Genomic DNA, 24,535 nt, shown 5'->3' with positions numbered 1-24,535 from the left:
ACCTTATAGAGCCAAGGAATCAATAAAGAAGCAAAACATTTATAAAATTCAACGGTAAACCCATCAGGGCCAGGAGCTTTCCCCAGATTCATAGAAAAAATAACATTCTTAATCTCATCCATTGTAATGGAAGTATCTAATAAAGAAGACATATCCTGTGAAATCAGAGGGAAGTCTAACTTATCTAAAAAATCATTCATATATTTAGAATCTCGAGGAGACTCTGATTGGTATAAAGAAGAATAAAAATCACAAAAGGTTTGATTAATCCCCACATGATCCAATATCAATCGATCATTTTGGTTATAAATCTGATTGATTTGAGATTTAACATAATTAGATTTCAATTGATTAGCCAGCAGCTTGCCAATTTTATCACTGTGAACATAAAAATCACTTCTTGTTTTCTTTAATTGGTTTACAATCGAGGACGAGAGTAGTAAACTGTGTTCCATTTGAAGTTCAGTTCTTTGTTTGTATAGCTCCTCAGAAGGAGCCATAACATATTTCTTATCAATTTCTTTAATCTTGTCCACAATTACCATCTCCTCCTGCTTCTGTTTCTTCCTCAAAGCAACGGAATACGAAATAATCTGACCCCGAATATAGGCTTTAAAAGTGTCCCAAAGAGTGTTAACCGAAATATCTTCTGTATGGTTAATTGTAAAAAAAAGCTCAATCTGTTCATTCATAAAATTAACAAAGTCCGAGTCCTGAAGCAACAGCGAATTAAAACGCCATTGTCTATTGTTTGGTATATTGGCCATAATTTTAATAGAAAGCTTAAGTGGAGCATGATCCGAAATGGTTATAGAATCATAATCACATTTAATCACTGAAGGAATGAGACGAGAATCAATGAAAAAATAATCAATTCTTGAATAGGAATGATGAACATGTGAAAAGAAGGAAAAATCTTTTTCCTGAGGATGCAGAAAACGCCAAATGTCCGTCGACCCAGAATCAGAAAGGAAAAAATTAATCAAATTTGCAGATTTATTAGGTAAAGTCCGTAAAGGAGCCGAACGGTCCAAAGCTGGAGATAAACAGGTATTAAGATCTCCGCCCCAAATCAATGAAAACTCGTTCAAATTCGGAAACTGATCAAACAATGATTTATAAAATTCCGGACAATCCATATTAGGAGCATAAACATTAACCAAAACTACTTTTTTATTAAATAATAAACCACTAACCAATAAAAATCTACCATTCGGATCAAAGATAATATCCTGTTGTATAAAAGTAACTGAGGAGTCTATAAAAATAGAGACGCCTCGAATCTTAGCATTGGAGTTCGAATGAAATTGTTGTCCCTTCCAAAATTTGAAAAAACGTAGTCTGTCCCCCCTCCGTACATGGGTCTCTTGTAAAAATAAAATTTGTGCTTTAAGTCTCCGGAACACTTTAAAAACTTTTTTCCTTTTAATAGGATGATTAAGACCATTAGTATTCCAGGAGACAAAATTAATAATAGACTCCATAAATCCTAAAGTCAACCCATAACAAGGAGGATTGACAATAGGCGCGACCCACAGACCCGGAGAGGAAACAGAACATACAAAAGATACCGGGGAGAAGGACGTAACCAATACTTCAATAATGTATATAGCCCAAAGAGAAACAAACTAAAACGTGAAGCCCCTCCCCCCGCCCCCCACCCCAGGACCCCAAGGCGAAATCTAAAGCAGACCCGCCAGAAAGAAGCAAGCGCTAAAACTACCCCCATGACTTCCGGTATACGCTCCCTAAAAAAAAGGTATAAATATGAAAAGGATCAGCTAATTGTAAAACAGTAAAAAAAATAAGTAAAAAAGTAAAAAAAAGTTAGCTCAATTAAAATACACACAGAACAGAAAGCCGGAAAGTATATATTAAAAAAAAACCACAATAAACCTCAAACTCATGAATAGACACAGCAACAAAAAAAATAGGATTATTAACATAAAATGATTATAAAAAGCAAAACAGAATAAAATTTAAAAAAAACTACAAAATTTAAGGCCGCACAGGAAATACGTAAGATGACAAAAGGGAAGTAACCACCCAGAATCCCCTGGGAAAAGAAAGAAATGACGCAGTTAAAAAGAAAGTTTAGCAGCCATATTAAGAAATCAAAAGTAAACTTTTCTGCCCAAATAGGGCACAGAAAAGTTAAAACCAACCAATTCACAGCCTCCGATCAACGGAGAAAATTAAAAAAAGGCAATTAAGATGTTGAAGATGAAAGTTGATCCAGATAACTCTGGGCATCCGATGGAGAATCAAAAAAACGAAGAGCTCCATCTAACATGCGAATCCTTAGACGTGCAGGGTACAGCAGCGCTGGTCTTAAATCCATCTTATAGAATTCCGACATCACGGATCTGTAACGGACCCGTTGGTCCCAGATTGGTTTACTGAAATCTTCCACGAATCGGAACTTAAGATCCGAAAAATCAATGAAACCTTTAGATCGAGCGAATCGAAACAGTCTCTCCTTGTCTTGAAAGTAATGAAAACGTAAGATAACATGCCTAGGTCTATCTGACCTAGACGAGTATGATGGGATTCTGTGAACACGATCCAGTAGCGGTGGTTGGTCAGGAAATACAGTAGGGAATGCATCTTTTAAAAGTTGGGAGAAATATTTCATAGGGTTGTTAGCTTCCACGGCTTCCCTGACGCCAATCATTCGTAAATTCTGCCGTCGCATTCTAGATTCCAAGTCAGAGTTTTTAAAAGTCAAAAAGTCAAGTTTCTTCTTCATTACATTAATTGTTTCTTCGACTTTCCCCATCTTAAGCTCACTTTGTTGCGCGGATTTTTGAAGACCAGATATAGCCGACTGATGTTCCGCAATACATGTTTGCATCTTATCAATTAAATCGGCAATTTTCTGGAACTTAGTTGAGATTTCCATATGAATCAGGTCTTTAACAGAGCCCATAATTTCTGTATGAATCATCTCCCTAACAGAGGTTGAAATTTCCCTCTGAATTAACTCCGATATAGCTTCCAAAGTCACCGGTGATTCAGTCGGAGGGAGATCCGTAGCTTTCGGTTTAACCGGAGGTTTACCATCCTTGCCGTCTTTCCCGTTCTTAGACATAGCCGATCTCAGTATCATCCAATTGTCAGAGAATTCAGTTTAATTCAAAGTATTGTAAAAATTGATGCCTTAATAGTTAATTAAAGTATAGCTGACCATAGAGAGAAAAAACTCAGAGGTAATGGAGCGAGTCAAGAACGCGACTTCACTCCATGAGCGCTACCGGAAGTCTCCGGATAGGCTTTTTCCATTGAGAGTGGGGGAGATTCAAAAAAGAGTACATGAGTTGAGAGTTAAAGGGCAAAAGTTTAGGGGTAACATAAGGGGGAACTTCTTTACTCAGCGAGTGGTAGCTGTGTGAAACGAGCTTCCAGCAGAAGTGGTTGAAGCAGGTTCAATGTTGTCGTTTAAAGTTAAATTGGATAGCTATATGGACAGGAAAGGAATGGAGGGTTATGGGCTGAGTGCACGTCGGTGGGACTAGGTGAGAGTAAGAGTTCGGCACGGACTAGAAGGGCTGAGATGGCCTGTTTCCGTGCTGTAATGGTTATATGGTATGTACTCTGATAATAAATTTTACCTTGAACTTTGAGCATTGAAGAATCCTTCTATATCTATAACTTTCCCCTCTCATCTTAAATCTATGCCCTCTAACTTGAATGCCTAAAAGAGGGCAGGAAGATACCCCACATTATCAACATAGATAAAACATTTCCAATCATCTGCCTTCAGCAAACCCACCTTGCGTATATCTTCCAGGAATCCCTTTTTATCTCCAGAGAAATTTGATCCTTTGGGTCCTGACAACTGCTTGCTGGCTGTTACCCGCTCATCTTTCAGCGAAGACAGGCACCTTGCGAATACAGCCTCACCTGCAATGGGAGAGGCGGGAGTCTAGTTCACACCAATGACCACTACAGGAGCGAGATGGATCGGTGCTGCAGTAACAACCTTGCACTCAATATCAGTAAGGCCAAGGAATTGAATGTGGACTTCAGGAAAGGGGGGGAAGTCAGGAGAACATACACCAATCCTCATCGAGAAGTCAGCGGGGAAAGGTTGAGTAGACTCAAGTTCCTGGGTGACAACGTCAATGAAGATTTATCCTGCACCCAACATAACTGATGCAATTACAAAGATGGCTATATTTTATTAAGAGTTTGAGGAATTTTGGTATGTCACCAAAGACTCCAGCAAACCTCTACAGATGTAGCTTAGAGAGTATTCTGACGAGCTGTATCACTGTCTAGTATGGAGGGGCTACTAATCAGGATTGGGAAAAGCTGCAGAGGGTTGCAACCTCAGTCAGCTCCATTACGATCATTCGCTTCCCCAGCACCATTAAAGACACCCAACCCCCAGGACATGCTCTCTTCTCATTGCTGCCACGATGGAGAAACTGCTACCAGAGCCTGAAAACACACACTCAATGTTTTAGGAACAGCTTCTTCCCCTCCACCATCTGAATGACAAGGAACCTATGAACACTACCTCACTATTTTATGGGTTCTCTTTCTACACTATTAATTTAAATTTTTTATATATACAGTATACTATATATTTCTTATTACTAATGATAGTTTTCTTTTATGTATTGCAATGTACTGCTGCCACTAAACAACAAATTTCATGACATATACCAGTGATCAGAATCAGAATTAATATCACCGGCATACTTCATGAAATTTGTTCTTTGTGGCAGCAGAACAATGTAATACACAATAATAGGAAAAAAATGTGAATTAACGTGTGTGTATATATAAAAAGTTAGTGAGGTAGTGTTTGTGTGTTCAATGTCCATTCAGAAATCAGATGGCAGAGGGGAAGAAGCTGTTCCTGAATCGCTGAGTGTGTGCCTTCAGGTTCCTGTATCTCCTTCCTGATGGTAACAGTGAGAACAAGGCATGACCTGGGTGATGGGGGTCCTTAATGATGGATGCCGCCTTTTTAAGGTATCGCTCCTTGAAGATGTCCTGAATACTATGGAGGCTTCTGCTGACTGAGTTTACAACTCTCTGCAGCTTATTTCAATCCTGTGCAATAACTCCTCCCTTCCCACCCCCCCCCCACCAACACCAGAGAGTGATGCAGCCAGTTAGAATGCTCTCCACAGCTCATCTGTAGAAATTTGTGAGCATCTTCGGTGACATACCAAATCTCCTCACACTTCTAATGAAACATAGCAGCTGTCATGCCTTCTTCGTAGATGCTTCAATATGTTGTGTCCAGGACAGGTCCTCAGAGATATTGACACCTAGGAACTTGAAACTGTTCACTCTCTCTGCTTCTGATCTGGACTGGTGTGTGTTCCCTCTTACCTCACATCTGATTCACTAAATACACACTCATCTGAAGGGTGAACATTTCACGTTGCAGTCTAGGGATAACATGGGCAGGCAGAGCTGCTGTAGCGTACCAATAAGAGTGACCGGCACTCCAAACTCCAGTGAAGAAATGGCCGTCCATTTCCCCGTGCCCTTCTGTCCCGCAGAGTCCCTGATTTGCGGCAGCAGAGGTTTCCCGTTGGAGTCCTGAAATTTGAGGATATTCGCCGTGATTTCGATCAGGAATGAGTCGAGTTCTGTCTTGTTCCATTCCTCAAACACCTGGAGATGGAATAAGCACAACGTTTAATAACAAAACATTGACTGGGATTCTCATTCCTCACTTTAATTATATAACTACATCTCAGAGATCAGTTAAGAACAAATATTTTACAAGCTAGAAAACACTGGGCCTAGCTACGGTGGTGAAACACCACAGTAGTGTAACGGTTAGCGTTACCCTTTACAGCGCCAGCTGTAAGACTAGACTTCACTGATGTCTGCAAGGAGCTTGTATGCTCTCCCTGTGACGGCGTGGGTTTCCTCTGGGTGCTCCAGTTTCCTCCCACAGTCGTACAGGTTAGGGTCAGTAAGTTGTGGGCATTCTATGTTCCCCCAACACATCCTCTGACTGTGCTGGTTGTTGGTGCAAATGACACATTTTCCAGATTCTGCAGATGCTGGAAACCCAGAGCAACACATAAAATGCTGCAGGAACTCAGCAGGTCAGGCAGCATCTATGGAAATGATACACAGTCGACCTTTTGAGCCAAGACCCTTCTGCAGGACTCAGAGTAAGTTTTGACGTACGAGTCAGAGTCAGAGTTATAGAACATAGAATAGTACAGCACAGTACAGGCCCTTCGGCCCACAATGTTGTGCCGACCCTCAAACCCTGCTACCATATAAGCCCCCACCTTAAATTCCTCCATATGCAGCACAATTACAGGCCATTCAGCCCAACTGACTCCTACCAACTGGGATACCCCAACTTCACAACCGAGTTGAGTTTTCTCAAATTATGATTAATTGGGCACAAAGGCACATTATCATTTGGGCATCAAGTACAGCTGAAGCATTTAAAAACAGGATGATTGCCTTGTACATACTGTGGGATAAATGGCAAAACAATGATTAAGGCAAGTCTGACAGAATAACTGAAACTGCATAGGGTACAACATTATGAAAGTTCACCGTTATCCATCCGTACAAAAGTCTTAGGAACACTAGAAAATTTTTTTATATGGTTTCAGATGGTATGGCGTCCACTGAGCCTGAACTCAACCTCATCGAGGCTGTTTAGGATTATCTGGAGTGACAGAAGCAAGCTAGACAGCCAAAGTTTGCAGAAGAACTGAGACAAGTTCTCCAAGATACCTGGAACAACTTACTAGTCGATTTCCTTATAAGACCGCATGACAGTGTATTAAGAGAGTTGATGCAGATTTAAAGGCAAGAGGAGGTCACACTAAATATTAAACACGAGAGATTCTGCACATGCTCAAGATCCAAAGCCACACACACAAAACGCTGGAGGAACTCAGCAGGACAGGCAGCATCTATGGAAAAGAATAAGCAGTCAAAGGTTCGGGCCGAGTGACTTCTTCAGAACCTGGAGTAGGGCCTTGGGCCAAAACGTTGGCTGTTTATTCTTTTCCATACATGCTGCCTGACCTGTTGAGTTCCTCCACCATTTTGAGCACACCATATATTGATTTGATTTAGCTTTTTTTTTAAAACTGCTCCTTATAGTAATTTTTTTGATATTTAGAAACTTTCATTTCATTACTTTTGAAAGCATCTTCACTTTACAGAATTTTTTTTTTTAACATGTGCCTAAGAATTTTGCACGGTCCTGTACATCGACATAAATTAGGAATTTGTTCTGGTATGTTGGCACAACAAGCAACAAAAATGACAATCAACAATTATAAATAAAGTATATAAAATAAAGTTAGAGGTTAAAGTATAGAAATAGAATAAAATGTACATAAATACGTAAATAGCAAGATGTACTTACAATGTAACCGACATTATAAAAAGTGGTTTCAAGTGTTTACATTGCATTCACTGAGGGAATGGATAGAGGGGGGTGTGGGGGCTAATTAGAATGGTTGATCAGATTAACTACTTGGAGGAAGAAACTATTAAGGTGGCATAATTTTTTTTTGTTTTAACAGCCCGATAGCCTTTTCCAGAAGGGAGCTTTTAGAAAAGGCAGTTTACTGGGAGGTTAGTGTCTGCAATGCTTTTTCCTGCCCTGAACACCTTGGTCCTGAACACCTACAAGTCCCGCAGCGATGGTCGACTGCAGCCAATGCTCTCTTCTGCTGACCTGACAGTTCGCTGTAGTCACAGGAAAACTAAACCCGCAACAAAAGAATGGCCTCACTGTTAGAGTTGGTGAAGTGAGCACATTCTCCTGCCATTCTTAGTAAGAAATAAAGCTAATCTTTATCGCTACCATGTTGGGAGCTGCTGCTTACCTTGGACATTTCATCATGGGACATGTGGAGAATGTCCTTCATCAGGTGATAGGCTTCACAGATCAGCTGCATGTCTCCATACTCGATACCGTTGTGGACCATCTTTACAAAGTGGCCAGCCCCCTCATCGCCCACCTGCGGGGAGAACAGAAATCATTAGAATGACCAAACCTTCGGCATCAGCTGAGGTCTCCGTGAGGCACGACTGCTGCCCGACAGGTTCAATCCTGACCCCCAGTGCTGTCTGTGTAGAGTCTGCACGTCCTCCCCCCGTAACGATGCGGCTTTCCCCGAGGTTAAATGGCCTCTTGGGTGTACGTGGGTGATAAATTGTTGAGGTGGAGGCAATATGGGTTTAGAGAGGGTGCAGAGGAGATTCACCCAGTTGATGTCTGGATTACAGAGCACGTCTTATGAAGACTGGTTGAGTGAGCTTGGGCTTTTTTCTTTAGAGTGAAGGAGGACAAGAGGTGATTTGGAGATGTACAAGATGATAACAGGCATAGATCGAGTGGACAGCCAGAGACTTTTCACAGGGCGAGAAATGCTAATATGTGGAGGCATATTCTAAAGGTAATTACAAGAAATTCTGCAGATGCTAGAAATGCAGAACACACACATTAAATGTTCCCAGATTCTGTCAACCATTGTGATTCTGTGGGCAGCCAGGATCAAGATCCCCTTGTTTTGCCTTCTATGTACCAGCAGGGCCAGTGTTCTCCAGCCTTGTTTATTGCATTCTAGGCAGTAAGGTCTCCTGGGTTGTCATAGCTGAGGTGGGGTGGGGTAGGTAAGCTCCCATCACCTATTAAATGCACCCAATGGCATGTGTTTCAAACAACCTCTGACAACCAAGTCCAGCTCCTGGCCTTCACATGTGGCATAGCATCTAGGCCCGGTGAAACCAGCTTCTACTGACAGGAGAAGGGGCAAAGGTGGGTTTACTGGCACCTTAACACCAGTCACTCCATGCAGATGGGGCTCATGATTGGCAGCTCATTTGGATGGAAAACTCTGGTCTCAAGCCTCCACTACCTTGAGGCTATACCCACTCACGGCAAAGGCTTCGGGAGTAAACCCCCAAGGAAAATTCTGGAACTGGAGCCCCCAAGGGTGCAGGCAGTCCTACGCGGAGTTCAGCTCCGGCAACGCCACTGGTGCCAAACTGTACCAGGTTCTGCTGTTCCTTTGGATTCGTCAGCTGCGTGGAGAAGGGGAGCCTGCTAGACAGGTAACAGCTTGTTCTCCGTATTGTACTGCCCTGGCTTGCGTATCACGCAGACAGCTGGGTGCAACATTCATGGTCAACCCCAACCAGTGGAGGGCCTCAAAGCTTCCCGTCTCTGTTACAGGATAGGATGCAACACTTTTGCTCTTATCCAGCACCCAGAGTAAGGTGGCACGGTAGCAAGGCGGCTTGCGTAACGCTATTTCAGAGTCAGCTACGGGATCAGGGTTCAATTCCTGCTGCTGCTCGTGACGACGTGGGTTTCCTCTGAGAGCTCCAGTTTCCCCCCCACATTCCAAAGACGTACGGTTAGGGTTAGCAAGCTCTGGGCATCCGACGTTGGCGCCGGAAACGTGCCGACACTCGCAGGCTGCAGACCAATTCTCACCGATTTGATTTGATGCGTTTCACGGTACGTTTTGATGTCCCTGTGACAAATAAAGCCAACCTTTCAAACCAGGACTTACCCAGTCACAGCACGGCTCACCGGTCCCAACCTTGGCAGCAATACTCTGGAAGATGTCCTTGATGTGAGGCCTGTGGAGCACACAGGAAGACAGTTTCAACCCCAACTCATCCATTCCATCTGTCCCACCCTCAGCACCGCGCCCAGCAACGGACAACAGTCACAAACCATTCAATGGACTTCTATCACCAAAGTGCTGGGCACCTCCTGGCAAATGAAGCAACGAACCCCATTGAAAAGTTAACCCAATGTTCAGAACTTTCAGTATCCAATTCTGTGCTTGGCGAGCCAATTTCCAAAAGGCATTTCTTTCAATTCAGGCAAATTACATCCTCTCCACTTTGTCAAGATCAAACAAAATCTACTTTTCTAAAAGACACAAACACTTACAAAAAAAAAAACTCTTCTCCCCTGCCGCCATCACCAATAGGTCCGTCAATCTAGATTCCTTCCCAACTCCCCAGTTACCTCATTGATAAGACAGGATTTTCTAGAATGGGAGACATCTCGGCACTGGCCAATGTGCAGAACCGATGCAAGAGCTGATCTGTGCCCTGGTAGACACAACTTGGCGTAATAGCTCCCAGGCCGAACTTAGCAAAGAGCAGCAAGGTAGATCTTGTTGCTGACCGTGTCTGAGCGTCTGAATCACACAGAGTTGTTTGGCGTTCAACACTGGTGAATCTCAAGGCTGCGTGCCTAGCCCCCTGCTCTGCTCTATACACACACACACACACACACACACACACACATGCGGCTTAGCACAGCTCCAATGCCACATCCAAATCCACCAATGACACCACTGTAGTTGGACAAACCACAGGTGACAACGGGTCAGAGCACAGGAGGGAGATCGGACACCAGGTTGCCATGACAACCCCACGTTCGACGACAGTAGGACTAGGGAGCTGATTGCTGACTTCAGGAAGGGGCATGGAGAGCAAACGTACACCAGCCCATATCGGGGGACCCCTCTGCCTCCTGACCCGATGCTGTCCGACCCGCTGAATTCCACTGGCAGGTTTTGATTTCATAACCTACAGGATAAAACCGCAGTCGTGCAGAGAACACTTACAAGGATGTTGTCAGCGAGTAAGGAGGAAAAATTGGATAAGTGCGGACTTTATTCCCCGGAGCGCAGCAGAATGAGGGGAGATCTTACAGAGGTATACCAAATTACAAGGGGTATAGATAGGGTGAACGTATGCAGCCGCCCTCAGGTTGGGTCAGCCTAAAGTTGGAAGTTGCAGGTTTAGGGTGAAAGGCGAAATATTTAAATATTTCTTCACTCAGAGGGTGGTGAGAGTGTGGAATGAGCTGGTACATAAGGGTTCAACTGTAACACTTACAGAAGTCTGGATAGGTACGTAGTTGGGAACGGTTTGGAGGGAAAAGGTCCGCGAGCAGGTAAACAGGACTGGTTGGAAGATCGGGTCAGCAGTAACTAGATGGGCTGAAGGGCATTCCCCATGCTGTAGTAATCTATGACCCTATCACTTTACCCAAGTGCTTTGCAGCCACTGCTGCAAGGAATACAACAGTCAAAGGACACAGGAAGATCCCACACAGGGCTGGTGCTCATATTTTTCTTTAAAATACTCCCCTCCCTCAGCTTTGTACACGACTCGCCATAACCTCTGGAGCCAGACTTGAACCCACAACTTTCTGACAGAGTACCAAGCCAACCAGGCCTCAGCCTGGAGCTGACCTTGAACTGAGTGGGAGGCAGAGGAGAAGGGAGTATCATCTGTTCACGATTAGCTTTTACCACAGTTTATCCATAATTGCAAATGCTATCAAATTATAGCCAGAGATTATCCTAAAAGAACGAGGAGCCAGAATTAACTTGGAATTAAACCGGCAGATGCTGACTTACCAAGCTTCCTTGTGTCCTCCAGGCATCAACGAAGGCCCGTATCTGGCTCCGTCCTCGCCACCGCTGACTCCACTCCCCACAAAGAGCAGACCCTTGGCTTTCAGCTCTTTACATCTCCGCTGCAGAGAGGGGGAGAGAAACAGAGCGGATTGTTCGCAGCACCACAACGTACAGAACGCACAGGATAAGGTCACACAACTAGACAAAGCCATCAAAACTCCCACTGCCATTTTGAATTTAGTGCAGGGCGCATCCTCTGTTGTGTCCATTGTCAAAATCTGTAAGGTGTGCCAATGAATTCCTGGGCGGGGGGGGGGTGGAAATAATGCAACACCCTAAAGATTACAGAGTGTCACAACCGGGGGTCATTTTAAAAAAAAAGATTTTTTTTCAGTTAGTATGTGAATTGTACTTTCTCAGTGTAACCTTGTGGGTATGCAGGCTCCTTCGATGGTTTCCCTTTCAAGTCTAATTGTTTGTCTGGGTTTCCACACTGTGTAGCAGGTGTCTCAATTGTCATCATGGGCCTTGCTAAATTCCCTTTGTATTTATCACTTTTATTCAATTTGGGATTTTCAATGTCTGCGCTGTCTTTGGGGGTTATTAATTCGTCTGGGCACCAGGGCTGCCTGGTTGGTCCTGCATTCCTACATGTTCCAGCAAACATTTCAGGGGGGCAGGCAACCCCTCTTTGCTTGGTCATTGTGGATCTTTCTCTGGTGAAACTCTGACCGAGTTCTTCTGTGCATCGTGAGCGATTTCAGTTCTTCAAGTTCTTCAGTTCTTCAGTTTGCCCGAGTTCTCGTTAGTTTTGCCAGTTCATTTCTGTGATGTCGTTTGTTTTGTTTGAATTGCTGAAGTCTGTGATCCCTGCACACGAGTTGGGTAGTGACCCTGTTACAGAGCATCTGTAAATGTTCTCAGAAAGGCATCCTGTTAGTCATTTTTAATTGTAACATCAGTCAAAAGATGCAAAGATCGACATTAAAACTGTATTTCTGACATACGATGTTCTTTGTCCTCAGACATGAGTTCAATAGCTAAGTTCCTTCGTTAGATAGGATAATCCAGCCTGCCAATGGCATTTTAAAAGCTAAAAATCAGAACGTATAAACTTATCCACATTATGTCACAGAACCAGTGGTCAGCCAAGGGGGATGGTCACTGAAACAGGGGTGCACTGAAATTTCCCTGTGGAGAATCTTCTGGAATCCTTTCCCCTGGGAGTACTGTGGAGGCAGGTCAATAGAGCTACTCAAGATGGAGGTGGACTGATTACTGAAACGTCAGGGAATTGAGAGTCGGGGGAACTGGCACAGAAAAGGAGTTGAGTTGACCGGTCGTGATCACGCTGACTCAGGGTCTGCTCACTTGGGGCAGCACAGTTGCATAGTGGCCAGCACAACACTTTGCAGAGTCAGCTGAGAGGTCTGGGCTGGACTCCCGCCACTCTGGAACAAGTTTACACCTTTTCCCTGTGACCGCACGAGTTGCCTCTGGGTGCTCCGGTTTCCTCCCACATTTAAAAGGCTTTATAGGGAGCTGTGGGCATGCTATGTTGGCGCTGGAAGCATGGCAACACTTGCGGGCTGCCCCCAGCACAATCCTCGCCAACGTAAATGACGCATTTCACTCCATGCTTTGATGTACATGTGACAAATAAAGCAAATCTTTTTCTAGAGTTCTTGTAGAATACTTTCAATGCAATCTTCAAAATAATCCCAACTTTTTTCCTGGGTGTACAACATTACTGATTACCAGATTTCAGTGACAGCTACCAGCATATCCCCATTAGAAATGGGGCTGTTACAAACAGTAACACTCCAGACATAAACTACTGCTTGTAGTGACCACTTCCAGATTCATTACAGTGAACAAGCCTCTTTCACTGCACATGGAACCAGGGAGAGAATCTGATGTTAAGACGGGGCATGAACTATCCGCAGCTCCAAACCCACTGGGCTCTGATAGATTAGACTCGGTACAGACCACCGAAAATTTACCTCAACTTGAAATCTCTAGGAACTCACCGTGGTGTCATTGTATTCAGAATTCCCACCGTCAATAATGATATCACCCTTCTCCAGTAAAGGAACCTGGCAAGGCAAGGACAAAGTGTTGGATTAGACTTTGAATTGTATTTTTCTTGTAGTTTAACTCTCCTATGCTTGCTTATAGTTTTATACATTCACCTATTATGGGTGTCACTGTTCAGTGAGTCTGCAGTAATTGTAGTATAGATGATTCTGTATTTTTCTAAAAGTTTCTCTGCAGCCTGTGTCACACCACTGAACCTGACTATTTTATAGGTCATTTCTTATCAGTGGAATGTACTTTATCTCTCTAGTCTGACATAGTACATGACCACCACTTTTATTTTCTTTGTTCTCCTCCTCTTCGCCCTTACAGTAAAGTGAGTTGATTGCCATCATTTTAATTGTTAGGAATGCCTAATGAAACGGCTATAATCATGGTTCATTCTTGACTTCTGAAGGAACTTATGGACCAAAACATTTCTAGATTCAACAAAAGTAATTCAGAGTTAGTTAGCCAGCAAGAGGCAGCAACTGGATCTAATGGGGGGGGGGGTTAATAATGAACTGTCTGTACACTAGGAAAGTGTAAAGAACAAGGGATGATTCAGAAGATGGGGTCCCTTACAGCACAGAGAGTTACAAGGAAATTATTCAGTGGCAAGTTGATACGCATTTAGAATTGGAAACAGTTTTGATTGATAAATTCAGATTTTGATTCTACTTGATGAACATTTTAGATACTTGACAATTAGTGGAGGGGATGAGAGACAGTGAAAGGGTCAGAGTCATAGAACGCTACAAAACAGAAACAGGCCCTTCAGCCCATCTAATCCATGCTGAACTATTATTCTGTCCAGTTCCATTGACCTACATCAAGACCATACCCCTTCCATCCATGTATCTATCCAAAATTTTCATAAATGTTGAAATCCAATCCGTATCCACCACTTCCACTGACAGCTCGTTCCACACTCTCACCAGCCACTGACAGAAGTAATCCCCCAAAACACACAAAATGCTGGTGGAACGCAGCAGGCCAGGCAGCATCAATAGGAAGAAGTACAGTCAACAGTTCGGGCCGAGACCCTTCGTCAGGACACAGCCTGAAACGTCGACTGTACTTCCTCCGATTGATGCTGCCTGGCCTGCTGAGTTCCTCCAGCATTTTGTGTGCGTTGCTTGAATTTCCAGCATCTGCAGATTTTCTCGAGTTTGAGAAGTAATTGCCTCTCAGGTTCCCCTTAAATATTTCACTTTTCACCCTTAACCTTTCGCCTCTAGTCCTGGTCTCACCTAACCTCAGTGAAAAGTGCCTGTATGCACTTACCTCATATATACCAGAAGATCGTAAGACTTTAAGAGCAGAATTAGGCCATTTGGCCCATCGAATCTGCTTCACCATTCCATCATGGCTGATTTATGTCTTCTGACTCCTCCCCCCAACTAATCCAGAACTCATCAACTTCCACTTTAAATACACTCAATGACTTAGCCTCCACAGCCATCCGTGGCAAGGAATTCTATAGATTCACCATCCTCTGGCTAAACAAATTCCTCCTCATCTCTGTTCTAAAGTGACATCCCTCTATTCTGAGGCTGTGCCCTCTAGTCATAGAATCTTCCACCATTGGAAATATCCTCTCCACATCCACTCTATCGAGGCCTTTCAATATTCAATAAATTTTAATGAGACTTCCCCCCCCCCTTCTTCTAAACTCCAGTGAGTACGGGCCCAGAGCCACCAAACGCTCATCATGCATTAACCCTTTCATTCCCAGGATCACTCTCATGAACCGCCTCTGAACCCTCTCCACCTTTTATTAGACAAAGAGCCCAGAACTGCTCAAGAATTCCAGGCGCAGTCTGACCAAAGCCTCAGCATTCCTTTTATATTCCCCTCTAAATGAATGCTAAGATTGCATTTGCCCTCCTTACCACAGACTCAATCTGCAGGATCTGAGGGAATCCTGCCCAAGGACTCCCAAGTCCCTTGCATCTCTGATACTTGAGTTTTCTCCCCATTTAGTGAAGATGCATCAGAATGGTCTTCATCGACTGCAGCTTGGCATTCAATACTATCATTCCCTCAAAACAAATCAACAAGTTCCAAGTCCTCAGTTTTAATAGCTCCTAGTGCAGCTGGATCCTTGATTTTCTCACTTGACCACCGCACTCAGTTCAGATTGGCAACAATTTCCATCAGCACAGGTGCACCACAAGGCTGTGTGCTCAGCGTCCTGCTCTACTCACTTCATACTTATGACTGAGACTAAGCACGGCTCCAATGTCGTATTCAAGTTGCTGACGACTCCACTGTCACTGGCCTCGTCAAAGGCGGTGACGAATCAGCGTACAAGAGGGAGAATGGCCGAGTGGTGCCACAACAACAACCTCTCACTCAATGTCAGCAAGACCAAGGAGAAGATTGTTCACTTGACGAGGAGGAAACCAGATGTCCATGAACCTGTCCTCATTGGAAGGAAATCAGAGGTGAAGAACTTAAAATTCCTCGGCGTTATCATGGGTCTGTCCTGGACACAGCATGTAACTGCCATTATGAAGAAAGCATGACACCTCTACTTCCTTAGGAGTTTGCGAACATTTGCTGTGTTGTCTAAAACTTTGACTAAACTTCTACAGACGTGTGGAGGAGAATATATTGACTGGTTGCATCATGACCTGCTATGGAGATACCAATGCCCTTGTATGGAAAGCCTACAAAAAGTAGTGGATATGGCCCAGCCCATTCTGGGTAAAGCCTTCCCCACCATTAAGCACATCCATACGGTGTGCGGTCGCAGGAAAGTATTACCCACCATCCAGGTCTTTCTTCTTGCTGCTGCCATCAAGGAGGTAGTACAGGAGCCTCAGGACCCACACCACTAGGTTCAGGAACAGTTATCACCCCTCAACCATCAGACTCCGGAACCAGAGGGGATAACGTCTCTCAGCTTCACTGAACTGTTCCCTCTGAACTGGGCTCAACTTCAAGGACTGTTCATCTCATGTTCTTGATACTCATTGCTTATTTCCTTGACCTTGTCGGGAGCTGCAGGTGGATGCACTTCCTGGAGATGTGGTCATCAGGGAGACCGTTAGGAACTCTGAAATCCCACATCTGACAGGAGAAGCATTCCACTGTCTTAACTTGCTATACTTGCATCCTGCCTACACTTGTTATACCTCTGACTTCTCAAGCTTCAGTTCTAGCCTGTGCCTGTTCTTGCCGGAGCCTGGCCAGCCGGCTTACACCTTACTTCTTTTTCTTGGCCCCTGCAGAGTGCCCAAGAGATCATCACGATTGCAGCTTCCCAAAAAGTTCCGAAACATCCCAGGCTCTTTTTAAACCTCGCCCTGCCTCACCAATGAATGACTTCTCACAATAATTACACCTCTCATAATTTTGTATCTTGCTAACAAATCTCCGCTCATTTTCCTATGCTCCAGGGAATAAAGTCCAAACCCGTTCAATCTTTCTATAACTAAGATCCACAAGTTCCAGCAACATCCTTGTAAATTTTCTCTGCACCCTTTCAAACCTACTGATCTCTCTCCTGTAGGCAGGTGACCAGAACTGCGCACAATACTCCAAATTTGACCTCACCAACATCTTATACAACTTCATCCATTGGTGGAGGCCTGTCGTCAACACAGAAGGAGAATTTAATGCTGTGTTCTCTGAGCGCCGCTGTCCATATTCACGGACTCCGACAGAACAGACAACGGTGCCCACCAGCTCCACCACAGTGCCAGGGTCTGGGGGATGACAAAGTCCATCATCTCACAGCAAAGGCGGCTCGAGGAGCCGTTACACCTGGCACATGATGCACTTTGGGGTTCAACTTCCCCCACTGCCCGCGAGGAGCTGTCCCCGTGAACGCGTGGATTTCCTCCCACATTCTAAAGGCACACGGGTTGGTGAGTTGTGGGCGGGCTACGCTGGCGCTCTAAGCGCAGTGACACTTCCGGCTGCCCTCAGCACAATCCTCGCTGATCTGATTTGATGCAAATGATGCGTTTCACTGTATGCTTCAATGTACGCGTGACACATAAAGCTCATCGTATTGTATAATCTAACCTTATGTCTTTGATTTACACAGCTCTTCTGCGCGCATGTGTACTGAAAAATAACAATAGCCAACCTTGAATCTTGAAAGTATGGGGGGGCAGGGTGGGGAAAGACGTCAGATGTAGGTGTTTTCAGGATGGTGGGTGTGTGGAGCATGTTGCCAGGGGTGATGGTAGAGGCAGATATATTCGGGAAATTTAAGAGACTCTTAGATGGGCACATGGATGATAGAAAAATAGTAGGGAAGGTTTAGATTGATCTTGGATTAAGTTAAAAGTTCAGCACAGTATTGTGGGCCGAAGGGCCTGTACCGTGCTGTAGAGTTCTATGTTCAACCGTTTGCACCCCAATAATCAGCCCCTTCACCGGGAACGTGGCCAACATACCAGCTTCTCGATAAAGTCGTCAACCGCCTGGCCGGCCTTCACCAAGAGAACAACGCGTCGGGGCTTCTTCAGCTTGCAAACCATCTCCTCCAGAGAGCGGGCGCCGATCACCTTGGTCCCCTTGGCCTCTTTCTCCAGGAAGCTGTCCACTTTGGACACGGTTCTATTGAAGGCACAGACCTGGGACACAAACACAGAACCAGAGTTAATATTGTACACCTCTATCAAATCGGCCCTCATCCTCCTACACGCCAACAGATGTAGTCCTAACCTATTCATCATTTCCCTTCTCCTGCATTTGTCCGTAAGGAGTTTGTACGTCTCCTCGTGACCGCGTGGGTTTCCTCCGGGTGATCTGGTTTCCTCCCACAGTCCAACGACGTACCGGTTGGTAGGTTAATTGGTCATTGTAAATTGTCCTGTGATTGGACTAGGGTTGAATCAGGGGTTGGTGGGCAGTGCAGCTCGAAGGGGCCGGAAGGGCCAATCTCATACTGTATCCCAATAAATAAATAAATAACTCCGGTTGCCAAAGTCCCAGCAACACCTTCCAAATTCCTCTGTACTCTTTCAATCTTACTGATATCTTTCTTGTAGGTAGGTTTAATGAACTGCTCGCAATATCTTAAACTCGGCCTCACCAACATCTTGCACAACTTCAACCACTGTTGATTAAATTTGCTGAAGTTGCATGGGACATCTAAAATTAATCTTTAGACATGCCACCAACACCATGCTGTTAACATGCAGCATCCTGAATCCTCGCTGGGAACAGTTTCACAAAAGTGTCTGGGACAGGAGAGTGGGAGCAAGCAGAGAACTACATCCACACACATGTCTACAACCACCCCAGTGGGATACACTGAACTTCAATTCGTCTAAGATCAACACCTTAATAGAAACAAACACGCCCAAGCAGGTAAAAATGATTAAACTCTACAATCACACCAACTCCTTCCCTCTCTGTGCAGAACTTATCCATAGGAAAACAAGAAAACCACATTCTTAAACTATTAAGTATGAAGAATGGGGGTTGAGGTTAATGAGTTGTGGGCATGCTATTTTGGTAACGCTTGCAGGCCGCCCCCAGCACACCCGCGGACTGTGTAGGTCGTTGGTGCAAACTGATGCACTTCACTGCACATTTCAACATACATGTGACAAAAAGAAAGCTAATCTTTAGACATACCACAAAGCCGTGATCGTTCATGTTCAGAATCAAGTTCTGGCCCATTACCGCCAGTCCGATCAACGCAATATCAGCTCTGTGGAGGAGAAAAAGAAATCACTTTTATTCCTGAGCCTGACATCAATCACGAGTCACAGAACAGTTACGTTGTAGGTGCATAGTCGGGGGCACCTCCTGCCCCTAATAAAGTGGCCACTAAGTGTACGTGGACAGTCTTCTGCTGCTGCTCCATCAGATTTCTGAACACTAGCTCACTGTTCAGCCATCATTTTTTAAAACTGCAACCTGTAGTCATTTTTACGGCCCAGTCCAACACAGGTAAAGCCCTACCCACCACCGAGCACATCTACACAAAACGCTGCCACAGGAAAGCAGCATCCGTCATCAGGGACCCCCACCACCCGGGACATGCTCTCTGCTCACCGCTGCCGTCAGGAAGGAGGTACAGGAGCCTCAGGACCCACACCACCAGGTTCAGGAACAGTTACTATCCCTCAACCATCAGGCTCTTGAACCAAAGCGGATAGCTTCACTCAACTTCACTTGCCCCATCACTGAAATGTACCCACAACAAACAGACTCACTTTCAGGGACTCTTCATCTCATGTTCTCGATATTTATTGTTTATTTACATTATTGTTTATTCTTTATGCATCTGTACAGTCTGTTGTCCTCCGCACTCTGGTTGAAAGTCCAAGTTGGGTGGTCATTCATTGATTCTGCTACAGTTACTATTCTATAGAATTGTTCAGTCTGCTCACAAGAACAATAAATCTCAGGGCTGTATTTGATGACATATATACACTTAGATAATAAAATTTACTTTGTACTTTGTCTTTGCACTGTACTGCTGCCACAAAACAACCAATCTGTGGTAACAAATCTGATTCTGGGTGATCCAGACTGTGGTGATTTTGTGAAATTCATTGTCACAGGTGGCTTAGGTATGTCTAAAGTGGCGGCTGATAAGATTCTTGATTAGAAAGGGCTTCAAAACTTACAGAGAAAGGCAGGGGAATAGGGCCCAGAGGGAAAATAAGTCAGCCATGATATAATGGCAGAGCAAACTTGATGGACTGAATGGCCTAATTCGGCTCTTATGACTTGTGTACCACAGATCTGCCCACAGCCAAGGTCTCAGCGGCTTTGTGTAGAACAGAGTAGCTGCTGAAAATGGCAATAGAGAAGTAGGGAGATCTGCTCAGTGCTTCCAAACCTACTGATGGTGGGTCAGCTGGTACACCAGGAGTCCACTCTGACCTTCTTTGAATTGAGAACTGTGTCAAATATAAGACTGGGCGGTGGGGTGGAGATACGTCTCTACCAAGGGAGGTGTACGGTGCTCCTTCCCTCCGCTAGCCTGCAGGTCACCTTTGGGCAAGGTGTAAATCAAGGTGTGATCCAGGGTCAGGTGGTGGATGGTCATCTGAGCAGCCAGTGCACATCACAACTCCTGGTTAACACAAAATACTCTGCAGATGCCGGGGTCAAAGCAACACTCACAACACGCTGGAGGAACTCAGCAGGTTGGACAGCATCCGTGGAAATGATCAGTCAATGTTTCAGGCCGGAACGTTGACTGATCGTTTCCACAGGTGCTGCCCGACCTGCTGAGTTCCTCCAGCGTGTTGTGAGTGTCAGAAGTCCTGGTTATATGACCACTGAGGCCAGGCAGACAATCTCTGAAGAGTAATAATGGTTGGGGTTACCCGTCTTGTGAAGACACTGCCCAGAAGGAGACAATGGCAAAGCAAAATTTTGTCAAGAACAATCATGGTCGAAGGCCATGATTTCCCACCTCATACAACACAGCACATAACAATGATGAAGCCAAGTATAAGAAAACAGGTTGAGAACAAGGACAGCTCTTCCATCCAAAGGCATGAAAAGCGCCAGTGAAATGATGTTGTCACGTATGCTTTACACCTGACGATACATGTAGAGCCAATGTACTGTTACTGACCTGCGGAACTCAGCAGGTCAGGTGGAATCAATAGACAGTTGCTGTTTCGGCCGAGATCCTTCATCGGGACTGGAGCCAGAATAAGGTGGGGGGGGGGGGGAGGGGAAGGAGCACGAGGTGACAGGAGGTAGGTGGGGGGGGGATGATAAATGATTAGGGGAGGGTTGATGAGATAAGAAGCTGGGAGGTGATAGGTGGAAGGGGTAAAGAATCTGATAGGAGAGGACAGTGGACCATAGGATAAAGGGAAGGAAAAGGGCAACCAGAGGGAGGTGATGGGCAGGTGAGGTGAAGTAATGAGAAAGGGTAAGAGCGGAGCCAGAGTGAGGAGACGAGGAAGGGAAAACAAATTACTGGGAGTTAGAGAAATCGATGTTCATGCCGTCAAGCCTGAGGCTGCCAAGAAGGAATACGAGGTGTTGCTCCTCCAACCTGAGTGTGCGGCTCCCTTGGGTTGGAATTAGTAATTTACAATTCCACAGAATGGATCATTATGTTCAGTTCCTGCAGTGCCTGAGACAGTCCGGGCTGGGAATGGCAATGGTTCTGGCTCCGGAATCCATTCCGTGTAGCTGGCTGGAGGAAGTGTATACACCCAGACACCTGTACACCTGCTCGTTAATGCAAAGAACTAATCAGCCAATCGTGTGGCAGCAACTCAGTGTATAAAAGTTAGCAAACACAGTCAAGAGGTTCAGTTCTTGTTGGACCAGACATCAGAATGGGGAAGATCTGTGATCCAAGTGACTTCAACCGTGCAATGATTGTTGGTGCCAGACAGGGTGGTTTGAGTATCTCAGAAACTGCTGATCACCTGGGATTTTAATGCTCAGCTGCGTCGAGAGTTTACAGAGAATGGTGTGAAAAACAAAACATCCAGTGAGCGGCAGTTCTGTGGGTGAAAATGCCCTGTCACTGAGAGAGGTCAGAGGGGAATGGCCAGACTGGTTCAAGCTGACAGGAAGGTGACAGTAACTCAAATAACCACACCTGACAACAGTGGTGTGTATCTCTGAGCACACAATAAGTCAAATCTAGAAGCAGATGGGCTACAGCAGCAGCAGACCACTCTGGGTTCCACTCCTGTACCGACCAAAAAGACCACTGAGTGGGCATGCTCTGCTCTCCACATGGACGGCACCCCCTCCTCTCCCATACCACCTCAGAATATTCCTCCCACCCTCCCCCACATGAACTACACCTTCCAGCAGAATCCTGCACCATCAAACTGATTGATCAGCCTCGTAAGAGTAAAGATGTGGGAGCTTTTAAAGCCCGTGCAAAAAGGGATCAGCCTCAGGGGAAAAGTGACTGAAAGAACATGGGGGGGGGGGGGAAGGCAAAAGTTTTTGAATCGTGACTCTATTGCAAAAGTCTGTTTAAACTCACCAGCTGGCTGGACATTGCGAAATCTATCCTGTCTCATCCTCAAGTTGCAGTTTGATTGGCTGGCAATTGCAAATATTAATCCTGTTAACTTCCTCTTTGTAAAACTTCCACTTGTCAGAGCAATACTATTTCTAATACTTGCGGGAAAAAGATCTTAGCTAGTGTATTGCAAAACAGGGCGGGCACTGCCAGATTCACAATGTAGGCAGCAACAGATTTTCACAGTCATTCTGTCTGGGACTTCCTGATAGCAACCCATCTGAGAAATGAAGAAATACCAGTCCTCCTACTTTCAGGACATTCGAAAGTTTTTTTTGACAAGAAAAAACCAACAAAACTTGCTAAATTTCTCTTCCTATAATGTGCTGAAATAACTAAAGAGCTTAGATTGTAAGTCTCCAATGTATGACTCTCAGCAACGTAGTTTACTCACGGTGTGAGGAAATGCTTCCTGATAGTAATCCGAAATCTCCCTTTAACCAGTCTCCACCTTTGGCCCCGTGCCCTTGATGCTGGATTAATTCTGCAGTAGCAGCTGGTATCCACCTTAGTGACGTTGAACACTTCTATCATGTCTCCTCTCATTTGATATCTACTTAGGCTCAAAAGATTTGATTCTTTCAATCTTTCTTCATAGCTCATCCCCTGCAGCCCTGGAATGAGACTAGTCACCCTTCTCTGAATTCTCTCCAGTGCCTTCACATGCCTCACACAATATGGAGACCAAAACTGTACTCAGTATTCAAGGTGTGGCCTCACAAGTGCATTATACAGCTTAAAGAGAATGTCTAGACTTGAACTTCACTAAGCACATTATACAGACCAACATTCTATTAGCCTTCCTGATTGCTTCTGCGCATTGCCTAGATGTTGATAGTGATGATTCTACCAGGACTCCCAAATCCTTCTCATACAGTACACTTTTTAAATTGACCCCCCCCCATTGTATTTTCATATCTAATATTTCTACTTCCTACATGTAATACTTTATATTTACTTACATTAAATTTCATCTGCCATTTATCTGCCCACATCTGGATTTTGTTTAGATCTAACTGTACTGATTCTGCTGCCTGAATATTATCAGCCCATCTCCCTAATTCTGTGTCATCTGCAAACTTTACTAGTTTACTTGTTATGCGCCTATCCAGATCATTAATGTAAATTAATAACAGCAGCGGCCCCAAAACTGATCCGTGCGGAACCCACTTTTAACATCTAGGTGCGAAAATGATCCTCTCACCATAACCCGTTTTCTGTTTTTGAGCCAATTCTGCATCCATTCACATACCTTACCCTGAATCCTTACCTCCTGTAATTTATTAACCTCTTGTGGTGTACCTTGTCAAAAGCTTCTGAAAATCCAATGTCAACCACTCTATTGTCATCACAACTTTTAGTTGCCTCTTCACAGACCTCCAACATATTAGTAAAACATGATTCCCCCTTTCTGAACCCATGCTGGCTTTCTGCTAACACGCCTGTTCTTATCAGCTGCTTTTCCCTCTTGCTCTTTATTAATGTTTCCACTATTTTACCCATGATACACATGAAACTTACTGGTCTATAGTTACCAGGGTCAGTGTGGTCACCCTTCTTACAAACTGGGATATTGTTAACCCATTTCCAGTCTTCACTGACTCTTGAAAAATACATGTTAGGGGTTTGTATATATAATCACAGACCTCTTTATGTACCCATGGATACATGTTGTCAGGCCCTGAAGATTTATTAACTTTTAGCCTTTTCAGAGGAAGCAGGACCTCACTAAGCTCTCTTAAGTTTCTTAAAACAACTTTATTTTTCTCTACAACATACATCAAAGTTGCTGGTGAACGCAGCAGGCCAGGCAGCATCTATAGGAAGAGGCGCAGTCGACGTTTCAGGCCGAGACCCTTCGTCAGGTCCTGTCGAAGTCCTGACGAAGGGTCTCGGCCTGAAACGTCGACTGCGCCTCTTCCTATAGATGCTGCCTGGCCTGCTGCGTTCACCAGCAACTTTGATGTATGTTGCTTGAATTTCCAGCATCTGCAGAATTCCTGTTGTTTGCGTTATTTTTCTCTACGCTTACTAGCATATTGCTAACATCATC

The 24,535-nt window shown here is 44.6% G+C and overlaps 1 protein-coding gene across 1 annotated transcript in view; it reads right to left on the bottom strand.

The window, feature by feature from the left end:
* The window catches only part of pgd (phosphogluconate dehydrogenase), a 42,751-nt gene that overhangs the window by 12,457 nt on the left and 5,759 nt on the right, over positions 1-24,535 (bottom strand). Inside the window, exons 2-9 of the mRNA XM_063033358.1 lie at positions 19,092-19,167; positions 17,903-18,082; positions 13,442-13,507; positions 11,412-11,530; positions 9,537-9,606; positions 7,842-7,976; positions 5,448-5,637; positions 3,773-3,903 (exon numbers count right to left, since the gene is read on the bottom strand). Of these exons, the coding sequence (XP_062889428.1) occupies positions 3,773-3,903; positions 5,448-5,637; positions 7,842-7,976; positions 9,537-9,606; positions 11,412-11,530; positions 13,442-13,507; positions 17,903-18,082; positions 19,092-19,167 (967 nt within the window). The remainder of the gene's footprint in view (positions 1-3,772; positions 3,904-5,447; positions 5,638-7,841; positions 7,977-9,536; positions 9,607-11,411; positions 11,531-13,441; positions 13,508-17,902; positions 18,083-19,091; positions 19,168-24,535) is intronic.

This window comes from Mobula hypostoma, chromosome 25 (genome assembly GCF_963921235.1).
Source record: "Mobula hypostoma chromosome 25, sMobHyp1.1, whole genome shotgun sequence".
In the NCBI taxonomy this organism is placed as follows: Eukaryota; Metazoa; Chordata; class Chondrichthyes; order Myliobatiformes; family Myliobatidae; genus Mobula; species Mobula hypostoma.
This window is presented reverse-complemented; position numbering and strand designations above follow the sequence as displayed.